Raw genomic sequence first — 24,457 nt, forward strand, 5'->3', positions numbered from 1 at the left:
ACGGATCTGGATGAAGAGAGTCAACCCTCAACCGCCGCAGCAGTCGAGGGTTTTGCCGCTGAAAATGCTAACACTAATGTTAGCTAACCTTGCAACACAATATAGATGGTTTTCTGTGTGGCTGTATGTGTTTATGATTTCATGGAAAAGTCAGCGATTGTTCATATGTTTATGATGTATATTAATGATTGTTTCAGGTGATGTTGAGGTTTTGTGCACTCATGTGAATCTGCTAGTGTTGAAGGTGTTTTAGAGAACAATAGGTACGCATGACCACTTCCTTCATAGCACCCTCAATAAAAAGACTAGCTCCTTCATAGCTCCTGCAGAAAAACATTCCGGAGCCGCCACTGGGTCCCCCTAATAATTTAATAAAAAATGAAACAAATAATTTAGGTTTCTAACATCACAAATCTTCTATCATGAATGCTTAAGGTTTAAACATTATCTGTGCAAAATTACAACAACTTCAATTTAAGTTAGTAATCAAAAATAAATTAACATGTTTAATTTTTCTCCAGCAGCAGCCCTGGAGATATGCCTGACAAACACCCTGTAACGAACTTAATAACTATCTTAAGGCCAAAGATATTTATTAAGTTTGTGATGGAAAAAAGTTTGATTAATAAGTTAGTAAATATTATAGGTGAATTAAAAATAAAAAGGTTTGCCAAGACATATGTAAAAAATGGTAAAGTAATAGTGATAGTAATGTATTTTTTTCTGTTTCTGTATATTGTAGTTACGTTGATAAAACATTTATAAAGACCTTCATTTAGGAAAAGTAAGCCTTGGGTAAAGATTCTTGTGCTGTTTTAGTTGTTTGGTAGCTGCCAGCAACAGATAGCTATGTGCCCAAAGGACAGCAGGGCAAATTCCTGATTATTCACAAGTTGTGCCAAACAAAACAAAAATATCTCAAAAACTAAACCTCAGGTCTGTTGTATTTTGGTATTTTCAGAGCGAGGAGATGAACTTGAAGAGTTTGGTTTATAATATGTGGGTGGTATGAAAAAATTGGCCTACTAAAGGAGAAAAACCAATAGCGATATATTCAGATATTACACTGTAACACTGGCCGATAATATCAGTAGACCAGTAATATCAGACATCCCTAATTTCATGTATTTATTGTGATAATCAGACAACCACATAGAACAAGGAAAGGCAGTCGTGAGCTGAGGCATGAGACAGTGCGGGAACTCTGCCCTTCTTTACTGAAGTAAAACACTTTAGAAACCATCAATCTGCTGAAGTCACCTCTCTGTACTGTTGCTGCAATGTGAGAAATGTCCCAAATGAATTCAATTACCAAAAAGACATTGGAGGCATGTGACAATATTAGACAGATCTGCAGAATCCGGAGATGACATGAATCAAAATGATCCGGTCTGAAAAAACTTAACTTATTGTATATGCTGAACGTATTATTGCATATTGCATATATACACCAGTAGAGATCTTTGTCAAGGCGCTGGCTTCAATTCAGCCTCCTAGGCACTGGGAATAACCTCTCACACTGATTGCAGTTTCACTTCCTCACATTGTTATTTTATCAAGCTCCTGTCAGGCTACAGTCTGTAAGTAAGCAGGAATCAGACACAGGGCATTTCTCAATGTCAAGGCGCCTGGCCGCGTGAGGCGATGTCTTGCGAGGCCAGGCGCCTTGCTTACGAGGACACTGTCCTTCCTTGGTCAAAGAAAACGGTTAAATGGAACAGACTTGCATCACTTGACCACGGCGGTCATGTAACGTCATGTGACACGGGAGATAACGTTACATTTTATACGTATTAGTTTCAATATAAATATATAACAAGACTTTTACTTTTGAAATTGTGTATATATTTGTTAAACTAAATATGTAAGCGAGTTACTACCCGCTAGCCACCGAAGTTGCAACTAATAGGCAGCTAACCAACAATAGATAACTTCTTTGGATTTAAAAAAAATTCTAATTAGTTGATTTACTTTTAAACTTGAAAATTGTCCCCGAGGTAGCTGCCGGCTTCTGATCCACCGTCCTCTAGATATTACTGCGGTGTATTGTGGGTAATTTTTGACCAAGGTTAGGCTACAAGACACCTCTCGTGTATCCTTGCTCAGCTAGCTAAACGGCTAACAAACGCAGAACACATGCCTCGGTAGAACATGAACATTGGAACACATCTTGGAAGCTCCCAATGATGTATCTCCTAGGCAACCGGGGCGGGGCCAAAACATCAAGGCAAGGTTCCTTGGCATTGAGAAACACCCACAGTGTCACAGTAATCTGGACTGCTGCAAAAAAGACACCTCAGTGAAAGTAGATCTCTTGAATGGCCCACAGTCATAAAGGAGATGCAACAAGGTTATGGCAGAATAATTATGGTGAGCTACTTCCTGGTATTAGGTGCTGGTGGGACGTTTTCCATTGTACAGACACTCTAGGTTTCTGTTTTGGAGGAATAATTTTTACATGTGTTTCCATAACCTAGTGGTATTTTTCTATTAGAAATATGCGTTACACACACGCACACACACACTAGGGTTCATAATGTTAGCGATGTGACTGCACAGGTAGCTTCAGTGTGCATTGGTTATAACTGACGTCCATATCTCGATGATGTGTCTCTCATCAGTAAAAACCATGGTTATATCTTTACTTCACAGTTTACCTGCTGTGTCATCTTTTTGTAGGTGCATTGAATGCATCATCAGTAACTTTTAGTGGTGTACAGCCAGGTAGAAAATCGTTGGACAATATTAACCAACACACATGCTTCCTAAATAAACTTCTCAGTGACATGGTCTCTCGTTTCTGCAGCAGCGTATTTTTCCAAGTATCCTCACCGATCTATGCACCTGAAGCTTTGTGTGACGTAACTTAAGATAAAAACATGGTGATGGTGTTTAAAAAGCAGATGTGGGCTTGTAAATTGCGTTTAATGTGTTGAATCTTTTCAAATCGCATCATAAATTGTATTTAATTGAAAATCGTTTTTCAAATCATTAATGAATTTTGAGCAGTGATGAATCGTATCGAATTGTATTGGCAGAGGGCTTCACCGTATTGTCAATATATTGTATCGCTGGTAGTGTATTGAGTGCCTCAGTGGTGAAGAAACACATCCCTAAAACACACACACACACACACACACACATGCATGCACACATGCACATACACGCTGTTAGATATATAATGCACGACTAACTGAACTGCAAACACAGATCCAAGTAGTTCATTATGTCAGTGACCAGAGCAGCCTATTAGGCAGAAACTCCACATCATTTGATTAATTCACTGTTTATTAAATATTTATGGGCCATGTTATGAAGGAGGCTTAGAGAAAGACATTTTTTTTCTTTAGGATGAACCTAATCCATCACAAGCTGGTGATGATGGTGTTGCTGCCAGAGGATGGTAGAAAGGGTTGTGAAACAGCCCGAGGCCATCTGTCAGGTGCTCACCACTGACAAGAACAAGCATTTAGTGCTGTATTTATTTATTTATTTATTTTTGTTTTTTTGGCAGGAGATTTACTTGCTGGAGTGTACAAGTGATGCTTTAAGTCAGCTCTCAAAGTACACAGATTTTCAATCTGGCAAAGCTGAGAAATTTGTTTGTGGAGGTTGACAATGGTTAAGTTTAAGTTTCTGCTCTTGGGTAAAGGTTTCTGCATCTCACAAAACTTCATATGTTCACCAGCTGTATCAATGAGAGCCAAGTTTACGGTGATGCTAAACTGAAAAGAAGATTTTATTATTGAATTTAGGGAACATCAAAAGTATCAGACAGTTGTTTAGATCTTCACATTTCTGAATCATAGAAGCTACAATTTGACTGTGATCATGGGTATCACTGGCTGTTACATCACTGATTGTGCTGCTTTTGCGAGTGTTGAGATAACATGTTTCTGTGTGAGTACTATGATTTAGACTTTCCAGACAGGTGTCGTTTTCATGCGACGTCGACCAAATCGATTTCTCCACACTCTCTTGTGGATCAAATTTACCCTGTTCACCTTGAATGAAGTATATTAAGTGTGGTGTATTGTTCATTAACGTCCCTTACTGTGATATAGTACATCATTAAACTTAATAACTTACTAATTTGGATTCTTCGTAAGTGTAAATCTAGAGCATTATTATTTCACACAATTTGTCAGAGTCTGGACAAGGTGCAATATGTAAGAATGACATCCTGTGGTCACTTTCTCACTGCCGTTCTGTAAGATTCATGGCTGTTGCCCATTACAAATCAGCGCCAGAAGACTCTAGATGACAAGCAAAGACCAGTCTTACACAATAAAATGATTAATTGTTAAATACATTGTTATATCTGGTGTTTGCACTCTTGAATGTTAAGGTATAGTGAGCACTTACTACACTTATTACGGTAATATTTCTCCTGCATTAGAGGAAGTATGGTCGTTTGATGTATAGCTGTTAGCTTGCAGTTATAGTTCTGAACGACTCATTAAGGGAACACCAAGATTGACATTATTTTCTTCACACATACAGCGCTCAGCATAAATGAGTACACTCCACAATATGTGTCAGAAAACCTTTAGTTCCCTTTCAAAATCAACTTTTTCTATGAGATACTAAACTACAAAACACTCCCAGGAATGTGGGCAATTGATTGTAAACACGATTTGTTGTGTGATTTTCCTAACAAATCTATTCAAGTCCATGATGCAAAAATGAGTACACCCCAGTTATAGTCTTAGGAGAAAAACCACACTTCCCTGCAAACAGTCAACGTCTATATTGAGTCTGTTGGTCCAGACCATGTAGGACGTCCAAACTAGGTCTTTGCACAGTGGGTTAAGACTACAAAATTCCAGTAACAGGCATTCAACCACAGGTGAGTCTAATGAATCATTTAAAAGGTATCCAGCAGACAGGTGACTATAAAAGGGCGTCACTTACCAAAGAAAAGCCCTTCCCATTTCATACTGTCATCAATGGCTCCACATGGAAGAGAAATGTCACATAATCTGAGAAAGGAAATCTTTTCTGTACACAAAAAAGGTGAGGACTACAAGAAGATCTGCAAAACTTTACATATCAGTCAAAATACGATAGCAAAAGTGATCCAAAAATCTAAGAAAGATGGAAGTGCAACCATCTTACAGAGACGTCTAAGCCATCCACAGAAGGTAACATCTTAACAGGAGCGTCTTCTGATGAGAAGGGTTGAAGAAAATCGCTGTGCATGTTCACTGCAAAAAGCTAAAACAGTAGAAAACCAAACTGGAGTCACCGCTTCCAGTGACACCATACGACCCATACTGCAGAGGAATGGGATGCACGGGTATTGTCCACGAAGGAAGCCTCTCCTAAAGCCCATGCACAGAAAAGCACAACTAGGATTTGCTAGGGCCCATGCTGAAAGAGAGGAAGACTACGGAGACTCTATACTCTGGAGTGATGAGACAAAGATCACTGGTTTTGGAACTAATGGTTTCAAAACTGTGTGGCATCATAAAGGTGAGGATTTCAAAGAGAAATGTATGGTGCCTACAGTGAAACATGGAGGTGGCAGTGTTCATATGGGGCTGCATGAGAATTCTGACGTAGCAAGTTGAGCATCACTCTCCATCCAGCATCCGGCTCTAAAAGAGGTTATTCTTGAAGAATGGAAAAAGATAGATGTTGCAATATGTCACCAACTAGTTAATTCCATGCCTAGAAGACTTGGTGCTGTCCTTGAAAACCATGGTGTTCACACAAAATACTAGACGTAGTAGGTTTTGTTGGGGGCATATTCATTTTTGCCCCAACCAATTTTTGTAAAACTGAAGATTTTGTGATCTAAGTTATTATTATTATTATTATTATTATTATTATTATTATTATTATTATTATTATTATTACTAATTTCCCTCTGGGATTAATAAAGTATCTTTGAATTGAATTTGAATTAGAATTCATGTTATGGAAGTGGTCAGTAAAACCCAACCTTGAGAAAATTCAGAAAATAGTTTTTTTGTTCATTGAGCTACTGATCAAATTCATACTTTTCAAAGGGGTGTACTCATTTATGCTGAGCACTGTACATTTCACTGAAATATCAAGTTGTTGGTCATTGATAAAATATTGTGAGATATTTTTATAGTCCTATTTTATAGTATTTGCTTCTGATTCATTGTTAGCTCAACACTAGCCTCCAGCCTGCTTTAACCAATATTAAAACAAGAAGATGCCGTGGCTTCTTAAGGGTACAAGAAAAACTTCTGGGTTGCTCCTGTTTACTGGCTTTGGTTCTTCAAATGACTCTGGAGCTTTTTGCCGGCTGATGTCAAATTACAAATACCTGTGCTGCAGCATTAGCTCTCCAAAGACACTGCAGCCTCACAAACTCACCGATTGTGAAGACTACCTACGTACTTCTTGCATATTTTTTGAAGGGAGAAAAATTGACAACCTTCCAGCCAGCTGAGAATGAAATGTAGTTCAACATGATTAGGACATCAGACTGTAGAACTTGTTGCTCCTTCAACAGCCTTTCATTGTCAAGCCAGTAATCCCAAAACTACTGCTCATATCTACAAACATCTGCATCCAGGTTGCAGTTGCGCTCTTGAAATCACCAGTGCATGAACTTCTTATCTAAAGTGCATCTCCAATTACTGAACTTATTTTATGCTGCTATGGTCAGTGTGAATTTTCTTTTCTTTTTTTGTTGTTGTTGTTGTTGTTGTGTTTTGACTTTGCGGTTAAAGTTCCTTGTCAGTATGCTGTTGAATAGAAGTTCCTCATGCCCTAAATGTTTTAAAACAACGCCTGATTATGGTACATTCCCAACAACCTAAGCCCCATCTGCCTCCAGATGTCTTTCTGCGTGTTGCTTGAGCTCAGCTAGCATATTATAAAAAGGAGCAAAATAGAGATCAGCATGTCCGCATTGGACCTCATATGCCAATATCACTGCTCAGCTAAATTAGTTTGCTAAAAATAGAAACCTGATAGAATAGCAATCTACCCAACTCCCACCACCTGGCCAGTAGTCACCAATTTAGATGGAAACTTAGACTCAGCTTGGATTGTGCTGTCTGCTACAAATGCCTCAAAATAAGGGAATAAGTTGTGTGGCAACCCAGTAAATGAGTATTGATCTCTGTGTGTACCCAACACCATTACTCCTACGTGCCTGGGCGTTAAACTTATGGTAAATTGTTGGGCTTAATGCTGACACCATAATGGCATCACTGCAGTAGCGGCTGGCTGCTTAATCCTATCTCACATGATCTATTCTGTCTGCAGTCACACAGAATTTTCCACTAATAACAAAGTTGAGTTTTGGAAGCAAACAAAAGAGCAAGCCTGTACTGTAACTTTAGTTTTTTGTTTTTTAAGTTCTGCAGTAGCCGAGTCACATAAATAGATTGATGATTAATAGTTTTCTGTGCTATTTTCTCATTTTCTATTAAACCAGATCATAAAGTAAAAAAATCTTGCATAGGGAACACTTCCATTATTTATCTCACTAAAACAGACAGAGAAGGCTCAAGCTGATTCTCAAGCTGATTTTTACCGTAGCATCTAATTTGTCCACCTCTGGAACAATATGTGACTCGCTGCTGTTCTGCAGGTCAGACTTCCCGTTTTAAATGAAAGTCACAACTTGTTTTCCTAAAGTAATTTCTCAACTCTTACATTTTTCTTAACGTGTCAAGGTTAACAACTACAGACATTTTCTTCTGCTTTTCAAGCTGTTATCTTCACATACACACATTTTGCCCCGCATAAGCCAATTAAACAATGTTCAGCTTTCATTTGCAACACACCGCTGTATCATACTTTCTGTAAAATGTGCTTTGTAAGAAGTTAAAAGTAGACTTTGTTCTCTTTAAGAGGATTTTAAGGGTTTCCATTCATCATAAATGCTGCCTTTTCCAGCAGTACTTGTGGATTTTTTCTTTTGCTTTTGTTTAAGATGTTGCACACCGGTACAATAATAAGTGTGCCTTTTTTTGCATGGACGTGTTGACTGTAACATAAATCCTACATGTGTGAAAAGGGAGGAAATGTAATCCGTATATGTGCATGAAGGAGGTGGTATATGTTTGCAGCCTGGACAGCAGGAGGCCCTTTGGTATTATTTGCAGCTGTGTGAGCTCTGTCACAAACGGCTGTGAGACGCTGCTGGCTACTGGGGTTATTTAACAACTCTCTGGGAGGTCTGAGAGCCTAAGCACAGGTGCAGCACTTAGTTTCAAATGCCTTTCCCTGTAGGATGAAATATTGTGTGAGCAGTCATCATTTCTAACAGTATGGGACTGTTTTGGTCTTAAATGGCATTGATAACCAACTGGGCAGGTTAGAGAAGGAGTTTACTCTTTTGCATAAACTATCTTAGGTGAGTCAGTTTTATTTTTATTTTTAGTATTTGTTATATATATATATATATATATATATATATATATATATATATATATATATATGGTTTTATATTTATTTTTAGTATTTGTTTATATATATATATATATATATATATAGTTTTCTTTTTAGTATTTGTTTTATATATATATATATATATATTTAGTAATTTTAAAGTTAGAGATGTAAAAACAATAACACTTCATCCACCCTCAGCCGAATCGTGCTTTTCTCTTTCTGTACTCTTGTTGTGTTTCTGCATCACTTTGACTAAACTCTGCCAAATTATGCATGGTTACAGCTTAGGCAGCATCGTGGACCTGTACAGTAAGTGACACCTAAACCCTCTTTTATTCAGGCAAGACACAAACACAAGAACACCCTGAAAGTACTTTCCTCGGGCAGCAGGTGTGTTTTTGACAGAATGTGCAACTGTTTCACTCCCCAGAAAGCCAAATTTCAACAAAAAGTTGAGAAAAAAGTTTCCCGTTTTCTATCATCTGATTTTTGCTGCGTAAAACCGTCACAAAAAAGTGCAGTTTAAAATCATGTTTTGTTTTGTTTTATTTTTTTCAAAACTGATAGAGAATGAAAATAGTAAAAGTTTAAGTGCAATTTGCTGGATGTCATGATACAAAGGTGTTGGGTGCAATCTCTCTTTTTCACTGAAGGCTGTGGGCTATGACCTTGTTGAGTTAGATGTTAAGTTGTGAAACAGAGCTAGAAATCCATTCACAGCATGCATACAAATTGTCCGAAACTACTTTGAAATTATTTTTAAGAGAGAGCACTTGGTTACTAAAATGACAATTCTGTCAAAAAATATCTTAACTTGGTAAAATAGGCTTATAGCACCATCTACTGGTGATTCACGGGATTCCCAGCTACACTCATGCACTGTTCCTCTCTGTTACCTCCCCACCCCGCTCTGCTTTACTTTATGTATGCTGTATTTATCCCTCCCTAACCATGTTACCTCTTATCTCACTCTCTTTGACTCTCTCTAGAATATGCCAGAGCATTACAATGAGCTCCAACAGCACAGACCCTGGTCTCCTTCTGACTGCCAACCCTTCACCATCAGTGGCCAGAGCCTACCCACAATCCCGTGGCCTTCATCAAGAAGAAATTGCTTTTGATGATGACCCCTCTTTCATCAACAAAACCTTCAACTTTACTTTACCAATCGACAATGCCCTTGACCCCCTGGGTGGTCACCCTGTGTGGCAAGTAGTCATAATTGTCTTGCTGACAGGAACATTGTCTCTAGTCACCATCGTCGGCAACATACTGGTAGTGGTGTCCTTCAAGGTTAATCGGCAGTTAAAGACAGTGAATAATTACTTTCTTCTGAGCTTAGCTGTGGCAGACCTCATTATAGGGGTCATTTCCATGAACCTCTACACGCCTTACCTTATAATGGGCTACTGGGCCATGGGCACCTGGGCCTGTGACCTCTGGCTGGCTATTGACTATGTTGCAAGCAATGCATCAGTTATGAACCTACTAGTCATCAGCTTTGACCGCTACTTTTCAATTACCAGGCCTTTGACCTATCGAGCAAAGCGAACCACCAAGCGAGCTGGGGTCATGATTGGATTGGCTTGGCTTGTTTCTTTTATTCTGTGGGCCCCAGCCATTCTCTTGTGGCAGTATTTTGTAGGCAAAAGAACAGTGCCCTTTGATCAATGCTATATTCAGTTCCTCTCAGAGCCAATAACAACCTTCTGCACAGCCATGGCAGCGTTCTATCTGCCTGTGACAATAATGATTATTCTTTATTGGCGTATTTACAAGGAGACGGAGAATCGCTCAAAAGAATTGGCTGAGTTGCAGGGTTCGGGAGGCCGTGGTGGGACAGGTAGCAGAGTAGGAAATCTTGGAAGTGAAAGAGCCAGTTTTGTCCACCAGACAGGAAGTTCCAGAAGCTGTGGTAGCTATGAGTTGACCAGATCATCAAAGAAAGGGAGTACGTGTAAAAAGCTTGTTGGGCGATTCCACTGCTGGCCTGGGGTTCGTTCTTGGAGACCTGGTAGTATCCGTCATGGAGACGGAGATCCAGACCAGAGCAGCAGCGACAGCTGGAACAACAATGATGCTGCAGCCTCTTTGGACCACTCTGGGTCCTCTGAGGATGAGGACTGTGGGAGAAAAGAGACAATTTCCCAGAGTCATGCAATATTTTCCATAGTTCTTAGCCTCCCTGGCATTAGGGCCGCCGTCAACTCCCAGCTTACCTCATGTGAAGATCTAGAAGCAGCTTCAGAGGAGGATCCACTAAAAGGAGCTGAGTATAGCCGCGACAGCCTGTCAACTGTCACAACCAATACCACTAATCCCATCACACCTGAGGGCACAAACAATATGGAAAACAGCTTCAAACAAGGCATTTGTTCACGAAAAGCTCTATCAATGTCCACAATTCAGGCTAAATGCAACCAAGAGGTAACTGATGGCACCCCAACGCCCACTACCAATGACAGCAATGCCACTAGCATAGCCACCAAGTCCTCATCTGTCCCACTGTCATTTAAAGAAGCAGCAATGGCAAAGCGTTTTGCAGCTCGAACTCGGACTCAGATCACCAAGAGAAAGCGGATGTCTTTGGTGAAGGAGAAGAAGGCAGCTCAAACCCTCAGTGCCATCCTCTTAGCTTTTCTCCTCACATGGACCCCTTACAACATCATGGTTCTGATTAATGCCTTCTGCACCGATTGCATCCCAGACACCCTGTGGGCTTTAGGGTACTGGTTGTGCTATGTCAACAGCACAGTCAATCCCATGTGCTACGCACTGTGCAACAAGACTTTCCGTACAACGTTTAAGATGATACTGCTGTGCCGCTGGGATCAGAAAAAAAGAAGGAAGCTGCAGTTTCAGCAAAGGCAGTCGGTGGTCTTCCACAGGGGGATTCCCAGGGAATCTACATAAAGGACTGAAACCTCAAACTGTGGATTAGAGAATTTTGGAGTTTATCCCAGGACAAGGAAAAGAAAGGAGCCTCCATGTTGTTGTTTCTGTGGAGTTTCTTTGATAAGAGTTCCTTAAAGTCCTTCTCAGCTGATGTTTAAACAGCTACCCTATGTGCTGGTCCTAAGGGATGTTTTAACGTCAGTGCATCCATTTACTATGGTAAAGGGATACCCATGTGTGAAGATTAGCCAAGGGTGAGGCCCGGAGTTCAAAGCTCTCCCTTTCTCTTTGAAGAACTCCAGAATGTCACACTTCTGAGGATACATAAAAAAGAGTGGGAAATAAGTGTAAAGGGCTTTTAAATTATATTGCAGGAGAAATGTTGAAGTGCAATTGACACAAATTATAAGCATGTCTATGACACGGGTTGGGTATTTACATTTTCTATCATATCCCTCTGTGGGTAGTTAGATTTGTAATGTGCTGAGTGGTTTTTCATTTCAAACCAAAGTGTGTATTTGTAGCTTGTTCCTGAGAGCCGAGGTAAAAAGTGAAGACTTGTGTTCAATGGCTTCTACATTTTACCAGTTTGCAGTGTCTTCTTCCTGACTGGCATGTGTTTTTATCTAAACTTCCGTGGATTCGATTTCTACATGGATATGATTCTCCTGTGTATTATGTAAAAATGTTCTTAAACTGTGTTCTTACTTTCAGTCGGCAAAGACATGTTCCTTTGTAAAAATCATCTTCGGGTTTCTTGGTACTCCAGAGATTTTGAGCCACTTTGAAAAGGATTATTTTGACGAAGTATGTTGTGAATATTCTGTGGTACCACAGTCAGTGAACCACTGTTGAGTTCAATGTGATTGTTGTGATTTTTATGGTGGACACAATAAGTGAACTGGTTGTGTTTTTATGTGCTTGCAACTCCCTGTTGAAGAAAACAATGATAACGTTCTGTTTGTGTACATTTGGGTCATTCTGGATTGATACATCAAGATTGTTTACACACACACACACACACACACACACACACACACACACACACACACACACACACACACACACACACACACACACACACACACACACACACAACACACACACACACACACACACACACACACACACACACACACACACACACACACAAACACACACACAAACACAAACACACACACACACACACACACACACGTGTTCATTGTTAAAGACACTTTTGCTTAAATTTCTACAAATGTATGAGGGAAATTATTTTGTTGAGCCTTCTTCAAATCATAAGACCAACTGCACCCTCTAGTGGCCAACATAAAGAAGTGTAATTTTAGCCTCTATGGTGAAAAGTCTTGGATGGAAACAAAAACCCTTATTCCATAACTTTGAATATTTTTATACTATATGCCTACAAATCAGATATATTTTATGTGAAAAGGAACGTCACAATCACCGTGGTGTTTTGTTTTTAGTGATTTTTCTACTCTTTGGTTGATTTCTGAATGAAATATTTGTTCCTTAAAATAAATATTAATTTTTGTGGCATATGATTAGTATATACAGTTGACACCTGGTTTGGAATACAGTGTATTTTTTCATACAGAAAGTAGAAAAACACCACACACCCACCACAAATTGTAATGCACATTATGTTTATATTATCCTGATTCAGTTTTTTATGAAGTATTACACTCAGATGTGACAGTATTATGTGAAAAACATACTGAATTTAAAAGATATTATGTAATATAACAAAAGAAAATTGCTAAGAGTTAATGCAGTAAGCATATTTATGGTATGACAGAATTTTGTGTAATTCAGATTTTTTTAATAATCCCTATTTTTAACAGAATGTGCTCCAGTGTCATTACAATATGATTTAACAGAAATCAGTTTCTTTTCAAGTATGCCAATCATTTCCTCATTTGAATTCAATAAACAAAAACATATCATTTGTTTGTGTCACAAGTTGTGGTTGTTTAAAATTGTCGATAAAAGTACATTTTTATTCCTATCAAATTACAGCATTAGCATTTACACTAACTTTATTGAAAGAAGTCACCATTCTTAAGTATTTAGTATTTGTATATGATTTAGGTACAATTTTTGGAGTATGAGCAAAGTTTCTTAGCCCTAAGTTTTTATAAGGAGGTTGCTCTCTCTGATTATAAATGGATTCATATTCTTGAAGCTTCTACTTAAAACCAAATCTAGCATTGTCTTTATTTTCATAGCAAACAGATTTGTTGATATGATTTCAATTTGTAAGAATTTTACTGAAGGTGATGATTCAGATACAGTTGTGGTCAGAAGTTTACATACACTTGTAAAAAATATAATATAATGGCTCTACTGAGTGTCCCGTTACTTCTAAAACTCAGATTTTTCTCTGATAGAGTGATTGGAACAGATACTTCTTTGTCACAAAAAACATTCATGAAGTTTGGTTCTTTAATGTCTTTATTATGGGTTAACAGAGAAAAGTGATCACATTTACTGGGTCACAAATATACATACAGCAACATGAACTAGCAATTTAGGTGACTTAGAAACGTGTCAGTGAACTGAGCTTCATAGCATGGCCTCTTAACTTCTTGTGAGGGATTATGAGTGACTACAGCGGGTGACTTCTCTTAGGCCAGGTAAATAGGGCTCATTGGATACAAACGCCCACAAACGCTACAATTGGAAAGTCAAAGGAGCTCAGCATGGATCTGAAAAAGCGAATTATTGACTTGAACAAGTCAGGAAAGTCACTTGAGGCCATTTCAGAGCAGCTGCAGGTCCCAAGAGCAACAGTGCAAACAATTGTTTATAAGTATAAGGTGCATGGCACTGTTTCATCACTGCCAAGATCAGGAAGAAAATGCAAGCTATCACCTGCTGCTGAGAGAAAATTGGTCAGGAGGGTAAAGAGTGAACCAAGAATCACCAAAAAGCAGATCTGCCAAGAATTAGAAGCTGCTGGAACACAGGTGTCATTGTCCACAGTCAAACGTGTTTTGCATCTCCATGGACTGAGAGGCTGCCGTGCAAGAAGGAAGCCCTTGCTCCAAAAGTGGCACCTTAAGGCTCGACTGAAGTTTGCTGCTGATCACATGGACAAAGATAAGACCTTCTGGAGGAAAGTTCTGTGGTCAGATGAAACAAAAATTGAGCTTTTTGGCCACAATGCCCAGCAATATGTTTGGAGGAGAAAAGGTGAGGCCTTTAACCCCAAGAACACCATGCCTACAGTCAAGCATGGTGGTAGGAATATTATGCTGTGGGGTCGTTTTGCTGCCAATGGAACTGGTGCTTTACAGAGAGTAAATGGGATAATGAAGAAGGAGGATTACCTTCACATTCTTCAACATAACCTCACTTCATCAGTACGAAGGTTGGGTCTTGGGCGCAGTTGGGTGTTCCAACAGGACAATGACCCCAAACACACATCAAAAGTGGTAAAGGAATGGCTAAATCAGGCTAGAATAAGGGTTTTAGAATGGCCTTCCCAAAGTCCTGACTTAAACCCCATTGAAAACATGTGGACAGTGCTGAAGAAACAAGTCCATGTCAGAAAGCCATCAAATTTAACTGAACTTCACCAATTCTGTCAAGAGGAGTGGTCAACGATTCAACCAGAAGCTTGCCAGAAGCTTGTGGATGGCTACCAAAAGCACCTAATTGAAGTGAAAATGGCTAAGGGACATGTAACCAAATATTAGCACTGCTGTATGTATATTTGTGACCCAGCAAATGTGATCACTTTTCTCTGTTAACCCATAATAAAGACATTAAAGAACCAAACTTCATGAATGTTTTTTGTGACAAAGAAGTATCTGTTCCAATCACTCTATCAGAGAAAAATCAGTTTTAGAAATAACGGGACACTCAGTAGAGCCATTATATTATATTTTTTACAAGTGTGTGTAAACTTCTGACCACAACTGTATATGTTTCTGTAATGAGTTAAATTCCCCAATGTGGGATTAATAAAGTTCATTCTATTAACTTGATTTCAGACCCATGGGATTGTTTTAAAATTTCTTTAAATATATAGGTAATGGTCATACAATTAGAATATCATGACAAAGTTTATTTCAGTTATTCTATTAAAAAAGTGAAACTTCTGAAATCATTACACACAGACTGATACATTTGTTTATTTGTTGATTATAGCTGACAGCTAATAAAAACCCAAGATTCAGTATCTCAGAAAATTTGAATATCAATTAAGACCAATGCAAAAATGGATTGTAGAAATGTTGGTCAAATAAAAAGTATGAATATGAAAATAATGGGCATGTACAGCACTCAATATTTAGTTGGGGGCTCCTTTTGCCTGGATTACTGCAGCAATGTGGCGTGGCCTAGAGTCGATGTCTGTGGCACTGCTCAGGTGTTATGAGAGGCCCAAGGGGCTCTGATGGCCTTCAGCTCTGCTGAATTGTTGGGTCTAGTATATAGCATCTTCCTCTTCACAATACGCCATAGATTTTCTATGTGGTTAAGGTGAGGGTTAAGGCATAGGTGGAGACGTATTTCATCCACACTTCCTGTTGAAAAACGCCTCTGAAAGAGGTGTCACCTGGCGGACCGAGAGAACGGCACTGAGGCAGTGGTAGACCGCACCCCCCTCCTCCCCCTGAGTGGCTGAGCCAGGTGGAGGTACGACTGCCTCACCTGGAGACCAGTGCAGTGCAGCCATGTAGTAATTTGCTGACAACATCACATATTGCAGCTTAGCCATCAGCCACAGCTGATTCTAAAGATAATTATGGTTTTAGGCTGAAATATTAAATTTAAAGTAAGTTGCACTAAACTGCCACACTAATAATTACACATGTGTACAACACCATTAGACACTCATCTATGCAGGTTATGAGCAAAAACAAAGTTAATTTAGGTGTTACTTGCTCTTTAAGGTTAGTTGAGTTTGCTGTCCAATCAGGAACAGGGATACCATGGCCCTTAAACCAGGTTCTGGTGCCAAGTCCTGTTAGAAAATTAAATCTGCATCTCCATAAAATTGGTCAGCAGCAAGAAGCATGAGGTGCTCTAAAACTTCCTGGTAGATGGCTGTGTTGACCTTCGACCTCAGAAAACCCAGTGGACCAAGGTGACATGGCACCTCAAACCATCACTGACAGTGGAAACTTTACTCTGGACCTCAAGCAACATATATTATGTGGCTCTCCTCTTTTCTTCCAGACTCTGGGACCTTGATTTCTAAAGGAATTGCAAAATTTACTTTAATCAACGAACGTAAATTTGGACCGCTCCGCAGCAGTCCAATCCTTTTGTCTTTAGCCCAGCTGAAGATGCTTCTGATGCTGTCTCTTGTTCAAGAGTGGCTTGACACAAGGAATGCAACAGCTGAAACCATGTCTTGAAAATGTCTCTGCATGGTGGTTGTTGAAGCACTGACTCTAGCTGCAGTCCACTCATTATGCATATCCCCCACATTTTTCAATGGGTTTTGCTTCACAATCCTCTCCAGGGTATGGTTATCCCACTTTTTTCTACCACTTCTTGTCCTTCCCTTTTTCTCTCCAATGCTGTGCTTGGACACAAAGCTATGTGAACAGTCAGCCTCTTTAGCAATGACCTTTTGTGTCTCGCCTTCCTTGTGCACGGTATCAATGGTCGTCTTTTGGGCATGATTGTGTGGCCTGCAGAACTAGACTGAAAGTCCATTAAAAGGCTTTTGCCGGTGTCTTGAGTTAATTAGCTGATTAGAATGTGACACCAGGGCTCTTAAATGTTGTACCTTTTCACAACATTCTAATATTCTGAATACTGAATTTGGAATTTTCGTTAGTTGTCAGTTACAATCATCAACATTAAAGAAATAAACTTTTGAAATACATCATTCTGTGAGAAATTAAGGAATCTAAACAAGTTAACATTTTTAATGGACTGCATCTAATTCAACCACGGGGAGTTTAATTATGATTCAAATAAATAATAAAACACTGCAGGTGCTGGTTCTAAAATTAGAACATCATGACAAAGATTCCATTCAAAAAGTGAAACGTACATTGTTGGTCTTGAAAGCTGCAGCTGAAGCTCATTTGCTGATTGGAGGAAATAACTTTAAAGCTGCACCAGATCCAGAAATGTTAAGTAAGAATTTACCTGAGCTTGTGTTTGGTTCTGAAGACAGTTCATCTTAACCTTTACTGATTGTTCAAGTGTTACTATAGAGCAGCAAAATTGGTGTATTGAGTGTCTAATTTCCACCAAATAAGCTGCCTTCTACACACCTCTGTTTATTCCCCTGATTAGACTTGATGAAGTCAGTGAGGGAAGTCATAGATAATGTTAAATGGAAGATGGCCATGGAGGCCGAGCATGTGATGAGAAAAATACCAGCTTCATGTGACCCATGGCTAAGGAGCGGCTCAGAGAAAGTCACCCGTTTGTGTTGTTTTCTTCAGTCAGCACTAAACCAGAGAGGACTGTTTACCCGTCAGGCAAGTACACCACTATTTGATTCATTTTTAAGAGTTAAAATAAAAAAAAAAACTTAAGATTTTACTATCTCATATTCTGAGATCTTGATTAAGATTTTTATTTATTTGAAAGAAAGTTGTATTTGTGTGTGTATATATTTATATATATATATATACATAGATATTATTTTTTTGCTGTTGGTGCCTAGCATTAACTCATTAGCAAAAAACAAAATCAACTTGTTTCTATGTTTTATCAAACAGAAACATTAAGAGGGTATAATTCAGCACATATAAAATGATTTGTAATTCAGGAAGATTTGATTACAACTGGCCATAGTGGCTTTATTTGGGCAGTTATACTTTTATTCTAGTTTACTTTTACTCCAAAAATAAAAATGATAGATTTAAAAACGTTTGAACCAAAAGTTCCATTTTTATTTTAACTCACCAATTGAACTTAATTGGTAATATTCATTGCTCAAAGATATAACAAAATGTTTAGGATTTTTACATTTCATCTTTCGGAAAGCTAAGCATCATTAAAAATGTATTTATTTTTAAAATAAAAGTTTGTTTGACACACATTTTAGAATCTTGATCAGTTTTCAATGTATTTTTACAATATATATATATATATATATATATATATATATATATATATATATAATTTTTTTTTTTTTTACTGGATGCCTATAATGAGTTGGTTAAGGTTTAAGTTTTTGAGGTTATTTGGGGGCCATTATAAGGAAATGTGTCCCTTATGTTCCTCAATGAAACATGTCAACACTATATTTTGTATGTAGAGTCCCTAAGTCATTTTAAACTTTGTCCAAAACTATAAAAACAACAAAGCAATTTGTGGAAGAAAATGTGATTTCTGAACAGTTCAATGTTAGATTTGCAACAATGAACAGTTCCACAACATGCATTTCTGGAGAGATGCGTGTCTGGCTGCAGGAGAAATTACAACAGAGTATGATGCTGCTGTACTGTAGGGGCTGCACAGGAATGTGGTTGAGCTGTGGCCATTTTTACTACTTTGCAGGTTTTACCTTGTTACCTGCCTTCTTCCGTGTCACATATTGATATTGTGTCTGTAAAATCAAATGAGACATCTAGAAAAAGAAACTATAAACTCAAGCTAAAGAGTTCAGAGTTCAACATGCTGGCTTTGAACATTTTCTAAAAACAAGTGTGTGCGATTTTAATGTCTTGTGCTTCCACCTGTGCAGATTCACATCCTTCTGGATGAAGCCACAGAGCTCATAATGCACAGCATTAAGACAGTAGAGACTCAAGTTCCTTTTCTCAAAGAGAGCTTCTTCACCAGCACTTTCAAAGGCAGGAGAAAGAGCAGCATGACCCACATCCTCCATAAGCAGAACTCACTTTTTCATCAACAGGCGTGCATTCTAGAGCACCAGCAGTACAGTCCAAAGCAGCTTCTTCCCAGCACAGATGAAAATGGAGCCAGACGGCACACTCCAGAGCATCAACGGCTTGCCCGCTCGATCAGCAGCCCATTATGCAAGCCAGCGGAGTCTGCACAAGCATACGAGACTGGAAAGGAGGGGCAAAACGAGAGAAAGGATCAGAGACTGAGTGAAGCTGCGAAAGGGAGGAGGGGAGAGCCCGTAGCTGTCAGTTCCAGTCTCCTCCTCCTTTCATCATCAGCGACACTGGGAGAACCAGCGTCATCCTCACAGCTGCTTTCAACTGTGGTGGGCAGACAGCGGGGATTATCCAGCTCTGAGAGAGGTTTTACTACTCAAGAACCTACATCAGTAGAAGCCCAAGGGGAAACCCAGCATGCCCAACCTCGACCTCAACATCACGGCCTCTTAGCCAAGGGTGTGCGCCTGCTCAAAAACATGGGTAACCAGGAGACCAAGCAGAAGAAAGGAGGAGGAAGTGGAGCAGCAGGATTTGTGGGATGTGAGGGTGAGACTGATGAAAGAGAAGTGGATAAGCATTCGAAAAAGTCTCATGGTAAGCTTGTAAAAGGAGAACACAAGAAGAAATCAAAGCCAGAGTTGAAGGGTTCCATGTTTTCTGGCATGAAGATAAGGAAAAGTTTATCCAAAGTGAAAGGATTGTCCAAAGATGACATGTTGGATGATGGGAGATCAGCACAAGGTAGTCATGGTGAGTTCAAGTCTAGTGCAGAGGATGGCCAGTCTCCTGAATCGATGCTATCAGACATCGAAGCCGATCTTAGTCACTTGACTGTAGACGATCACCAGTCTATGGAGGAATTTGGTAGGAAGACAAGCTCAGGATCGGATGCTGACCTTTATAGTTTTCACTCTGCAACAGCTGAAACTGAAGATCTGCTTTCTGACATCCAACAAGCCATTCAGGACCAACGTATAGCCAGCAACAGGGTACTAGGAACAGTTCCCAGATCTTTGTCTGAGGGGTCAACCTCTGAGGTGAGTGAAGTATTTGAGCTCAGAGTATCTCCCAAACCATGTATTGTGGGCCGAGGTCTGTTCTCTCCTCCTGTTGGGGATGTAAACAAAACTCAGCAACCTGAATGTGAGAAAAGAGAGAACGACAGTAGCAACAGACCCATGCTACGGAAATCCTCAAGTGAAAGTGGTCCGTCCTCTGCTCCAGACACTGAGTGGAGCAGTGGCAGTGTTTTTCCCAAAACTAACAGCACCTACAGCTTCCAGGACACGGCCACCACCACCTCATACGAGAGTGCTGAGGAGCACCAAGAGGACCTGGATAGCCCTGATCCTAATCCACAGCTGAGTCTAGATGGCTTTGCTGCTGAAAGCAACCGCTCATGTGTGCCAAGTGTCCGTTTGGATCTTGTACTGCCAGAGGCAGACTCAGTCGGGCCTCACAAGAGTGCAAGCAGTCTGGATCTTTCCACTGAGAGGGATGAAGATGAAAGTGTGAATCGGGACTTTTTGTCCCTTAGACAGAGGAAGAGTAGCATGTCGTTCAACCAGCTGACAGCAGACAGCCCAGCTGCTTCTCTGTCTAGACGGGCGTCTGCAACCTCCAACTCTACTGTCAAACTTTACCCTCCTGTCCACCCATCCTATGTCAAAACCACCACCAGGCAGCTCACTTCTCCAATTGGTTCTCCCCTTACAAGCCCCAACGTACCAAGGAAAACCGATATCACCCTTGCTTCGTTAGAATCCAGCGAAGGCCAAGAGTTTGGAAGGCGGAAGCAGAGGTCTAGCTCCATTGCTGGACTCCACAGTGCCTCTGTCGCGCTAGAAGAGTTGGGAGAACAACACACTGGTGTTGCCAAATTCCCAGAGCTGGAAACCCCAGAGAAGAATTCCACAGGCATTGGAAATTATTGGACTTTGGGCTCCAAGAGAGCACGGTATGGAAGGAAAGCCTCCACTTCTGCAGCACCCTACCTGGATGTCTTCTCTGGTGAGTTGCATATAAATCAGTACTTTACATCTACTAATGAACTGACCTCGCTTTTTTCAAACCGGTGTCACTCTGTCTGTATCAGTGTTGTCAGGCCCTTCAAAAGCTCAGCTGTGCCTGTGCTCATACATCCAAAAGACAAAGCTGCAGCAGTCACCCACGGCAATACCATCCTCTGATTTTACTGACTTTAATGCAATCGTACACACACACACACACACACACACACACACACACACACACACACACACACACACACACACACACACATGAATGTTGAACACATTTGACAATTAAAGGTACACGTAAGAATTTTACAGTGAAGCAATCACAAAACGGTGTACAGTCTTGTTGGTGGGAAGGTTGCATTGAAACAGATTTCCTTATCAGCTGGGTGGGGGGGCTGTCAGTTTTTATCTTTTTAGAAAGGATGAAGAGGGATGTAGTTTTTGTTTACCCTGTGAGCCCGCGGGGATGCCAAGAGTGTGTCAGCCGACATTGCAGCTCCATCATTGTAATTCTACACTGGCTGACTGACTGTAAAGGTCTTAAGCCAGTAAGCAAGAGTGACCCAGAAGTAAGCATGCACTCCTAAGAAACCATGGTATCTTTTTAGTTTTTCTTCTAATATCTGGAAAAGATGGCTAACATTGAGCTAACAATGCTAATGGTGAATAATAAGAAAATTAATGGCTGTAAAAATATATCAAGATAGTTTTTTTTCAGTTACCAACAACTCACTATTAAAGTGAAATGCATTTATTTCCTTATCAGCTGACTGTGTTTGACTCATCTTTGCTTGTCACCTAAAATCTTCTGTAGCTGAGCTGTAACCCACATGATGGGAGGCAAGGAGTCATCCTGTTGTTTGGGGAGGGGAAATTGACTGCAGTACCTAAGTTTTGCCACAGGATTTTATTTATACTTCATGCATTTGTAAGCTGCTAGAGGAACATGCGTTTAGACACCCCGCTGAAAAAAGAACAGCATAGACCAATATAGGTGTTACCAACATACAGTGGATATCAAAAATCTTCACACCCCTGGTAAAACGTCAGGTATCTGTGCTGTAAAAAAATGAGATACACTTTGAGATGTGAGCTATAAATGGCACCACTCAATAAAAAAAGCTAACTTAAATATTTTAGGTGGAGGGAGGAAAACCAAAAAATCTCAAACAATGTGGCTACATAAGTGTACACACCCTCTTACAAGTAGAGGTGTGGCTGGGTTCAGAATAAAGCAATCACATTCAAAATCATGTTAATCAGGGGTCAGCGTGCACCTGGCATCATTTAAAGTGCCTCTGATTAACCCCAAATACAGTTCAGCTGCTCTAGTAGGTCTTTCCTGATATTTTGTTAGTTGCACCCCACAGCAAAAGCATTGGTCCACAGAGAGCTTAGAAAGCATTAGAGGGATTTCATTGCTTAAAGATATTGGTCAGGTGAAGGTTAAAAAAAATGATTTCCAAGGCATTATATATACCGCAAAATGCAGTGAAGACAGTCATCATCAAGTGGAGAAAATATGGCACGACAATAATATCACCAAGAACTTGATGTCCTACCAAAATTGATGAAGAGAAGTGATCAGGGAGGCTACCAAGAGGCCTACAGCAACAGGAGCTGCAGGAATATCTGGCACGTACTGGCCGTGTGGTACATGTGACAAAATCTCCTGCATTCTCATCTGAGCTATAGTGGCAGGATGAAAGCCTTTCCTTATGAAGAAAAACATCTTAAGTCAGGTTACATTTTGCAAAAACACATCTGAAGTCCCCCAAAAGCATGTGGGAATAAGTGTTATTGTCTGGATGGAATTTTTGGTTTGGTGCAAAAACAATACTGCACATCACCAAAAGACCGCCATACCCACAGTAAAGCTTGGTGGTGGCAGCATCATGCTTTGGGACTGTTTTTTTTTTTTTTTTTAATTGGGGCCTTAGTTGAGATAGAGGGAAACATGAACAATTCCAAATACCAGTCAATATAGGCAAAAACCTTCAGGCTTCTGCCAGAAAGCTGAACATGAGGAGGAACTTCATCTTTCAGTTTGACAATGACCCAAATAATACATCCAAATCAACAAAGGAATGACTTCAGTTTTGGAACGGCCCAGCCAGAGTCCAGACCTGAATCTGGTGATCTGAAGATGGGTGTTCACAGGGGATACCCTCACAATCTGAAAGTTTTGGGGTGTTTCTGCAAAGAAGAGTGGGCAAGTCTTCAAAGGTCAAACTGTTCCATACCGATAGACTCATACCCTAAACGACTGAGTAATAAAACCATAAGGTGCTGGAACAAAGTTTTAGTTTAAGGGTTTGCACACTTATGCAACCATATTATTTTAGGTTTTCTGGATTTCTTCCCTCCACCTAAAGGATTTCATTTTTTTCTTCAATTGAGTGGTGTAGTTTATAGGACACAATAAAGGTGGTAAGTCGTTTGTGTACAGCACAAGAACCTGGCATTTTACCTGGGGTGTGTAGACTTCTGATACCCACTGTATGTTGTGTTTTGTTGCTGGTTTAGCTGGTAGACCAGCATACGATGCTGGTCCAGTATGCTGGTTCAAGATGGAATGCTTGTCAAGCATCCTGGTCTAGGATGGGATGCTGAACCAGCACACCAGCACTAACACACAACCTTTGCTAGTTATTTCTCTCAGCAGGGCACAGTACTGAGCTGAATACAATGGTCCCTCACTATAATGTGGCTTACCATTTGCAGCCTTGCATTTTCGCAGATTTGTTTTGTGGAATTTTGCATGTTTTTATTTTTTTACAACCTACAGGTACAAAGCTTTGAACTTTGAGAGTGTTTAAAGAACTAAATGAGTGAAAATGCTAAGGCCTGTCTGAGAAATGGATATACGTGTCTAGTGAGGGGTTTCACAGCCTTAAAACATTTTGTGGAAGTAGAAGAAGAGGAGCGCGCTGTGCCACGGCTGGAGAATATAAGCAATTAGTACTCCCGCATCTTTATATCTAAGAAAACGCGGGTCTCTAAGTGACAAGAGCCTGCAAGGATGGAGTGAGTGTGTGGAAACAACTGTTTACACATGCACACGTGCTTGAATTAATCCTCCCACTGCCTTCATGGGTGACCCCGCAAAGAAAGTTGATGGTTCATCCCTTGTGGCAGGGGTGAGGAGTGAGCACCACCTCACCCCTGCCACGTGGACCTCAAGGGATAAACCATCAATCCTGCTCAATGGTCAACTTTCTTTGCAGAGTCACCCATGAAAACAGTGGGAGGGTTAAACCTGTTGAGAAACAGAGATTGTGTATTGTCATCTATAACGACTGTAAAAAAAAAAAAAAAAATACATAAAAA

At 40.0% G+C, this 24,457-nt stretch overlaps 2 protein-coding genes across 7 annotated transcripts in view; both read left to right on the top strand.

The window, feature by feature from the left end:
• The window catches only part of chrm3a (cholinergic receptor, muscarinic 3a), a 137,158-nt gene extending 123,930 nt beyond the window's left edge, over window positions 1–13,228 (top strand). For all 6 annotated transcript variants that reach the window (XM_054750309.2, XM_015944790.3, XM_070542533.1 and 3 more), the window contains one exon: window positions 9,375–13,228. In XM_054750309.2, coding sequence (XP_054606284.2) covers window positions 9,394–11,298 — 1,905 coding nt within the window. In that variant the 5' untranslated portion in view covers window positions 9,375–9,393 and the 3' untranslated portion in view covers window positions 11,299–13,228. The remainder of the gene's footprint in view (window positions 1–9,374) is intronic.
• A 4,074-nt stretch (window positions 13,229–17,302) lies between these two features.
• The window catches only part of fmn2a (formin 2a), a 62,251-nt gene continuing 55,096 nt past the window's right edge, over window positions 17,303–24,457 (top strand). Inside the window, exons 1-2 of the mRNA XM_015944793.3 lie at window positions 17,303–17,732; window positions 18,947–21,119. Of these exons, the coding sequence (XP_015800279.3) occupies window positions 17,550–17,732; window positions 18,947–21,119 (2,356 nt within the window). The 5' untranslated portion in view covers window positions 17,303–17,549. The remainder of the gene's footprint in view (window positions 17,733–18,946; window positions 21,120–24,457) is intronic.

Source organism: Nothobranchius furzeri, chromosome 12 (assembly GCF_043380555.1).
Source record: "Nothobranchius furzeri strain GRZ-AD chromosome 12, NfurGRZ-RIMD1, whole genome shotgun sequence".
Classification (NCBI taxonomy): Eukaryota; Metazoa; Chordata; class Actinopteri; order Cyprinodontiformes; family Nothobranchiidae; genus Nothobranchius; species Nothobranchius furzeri.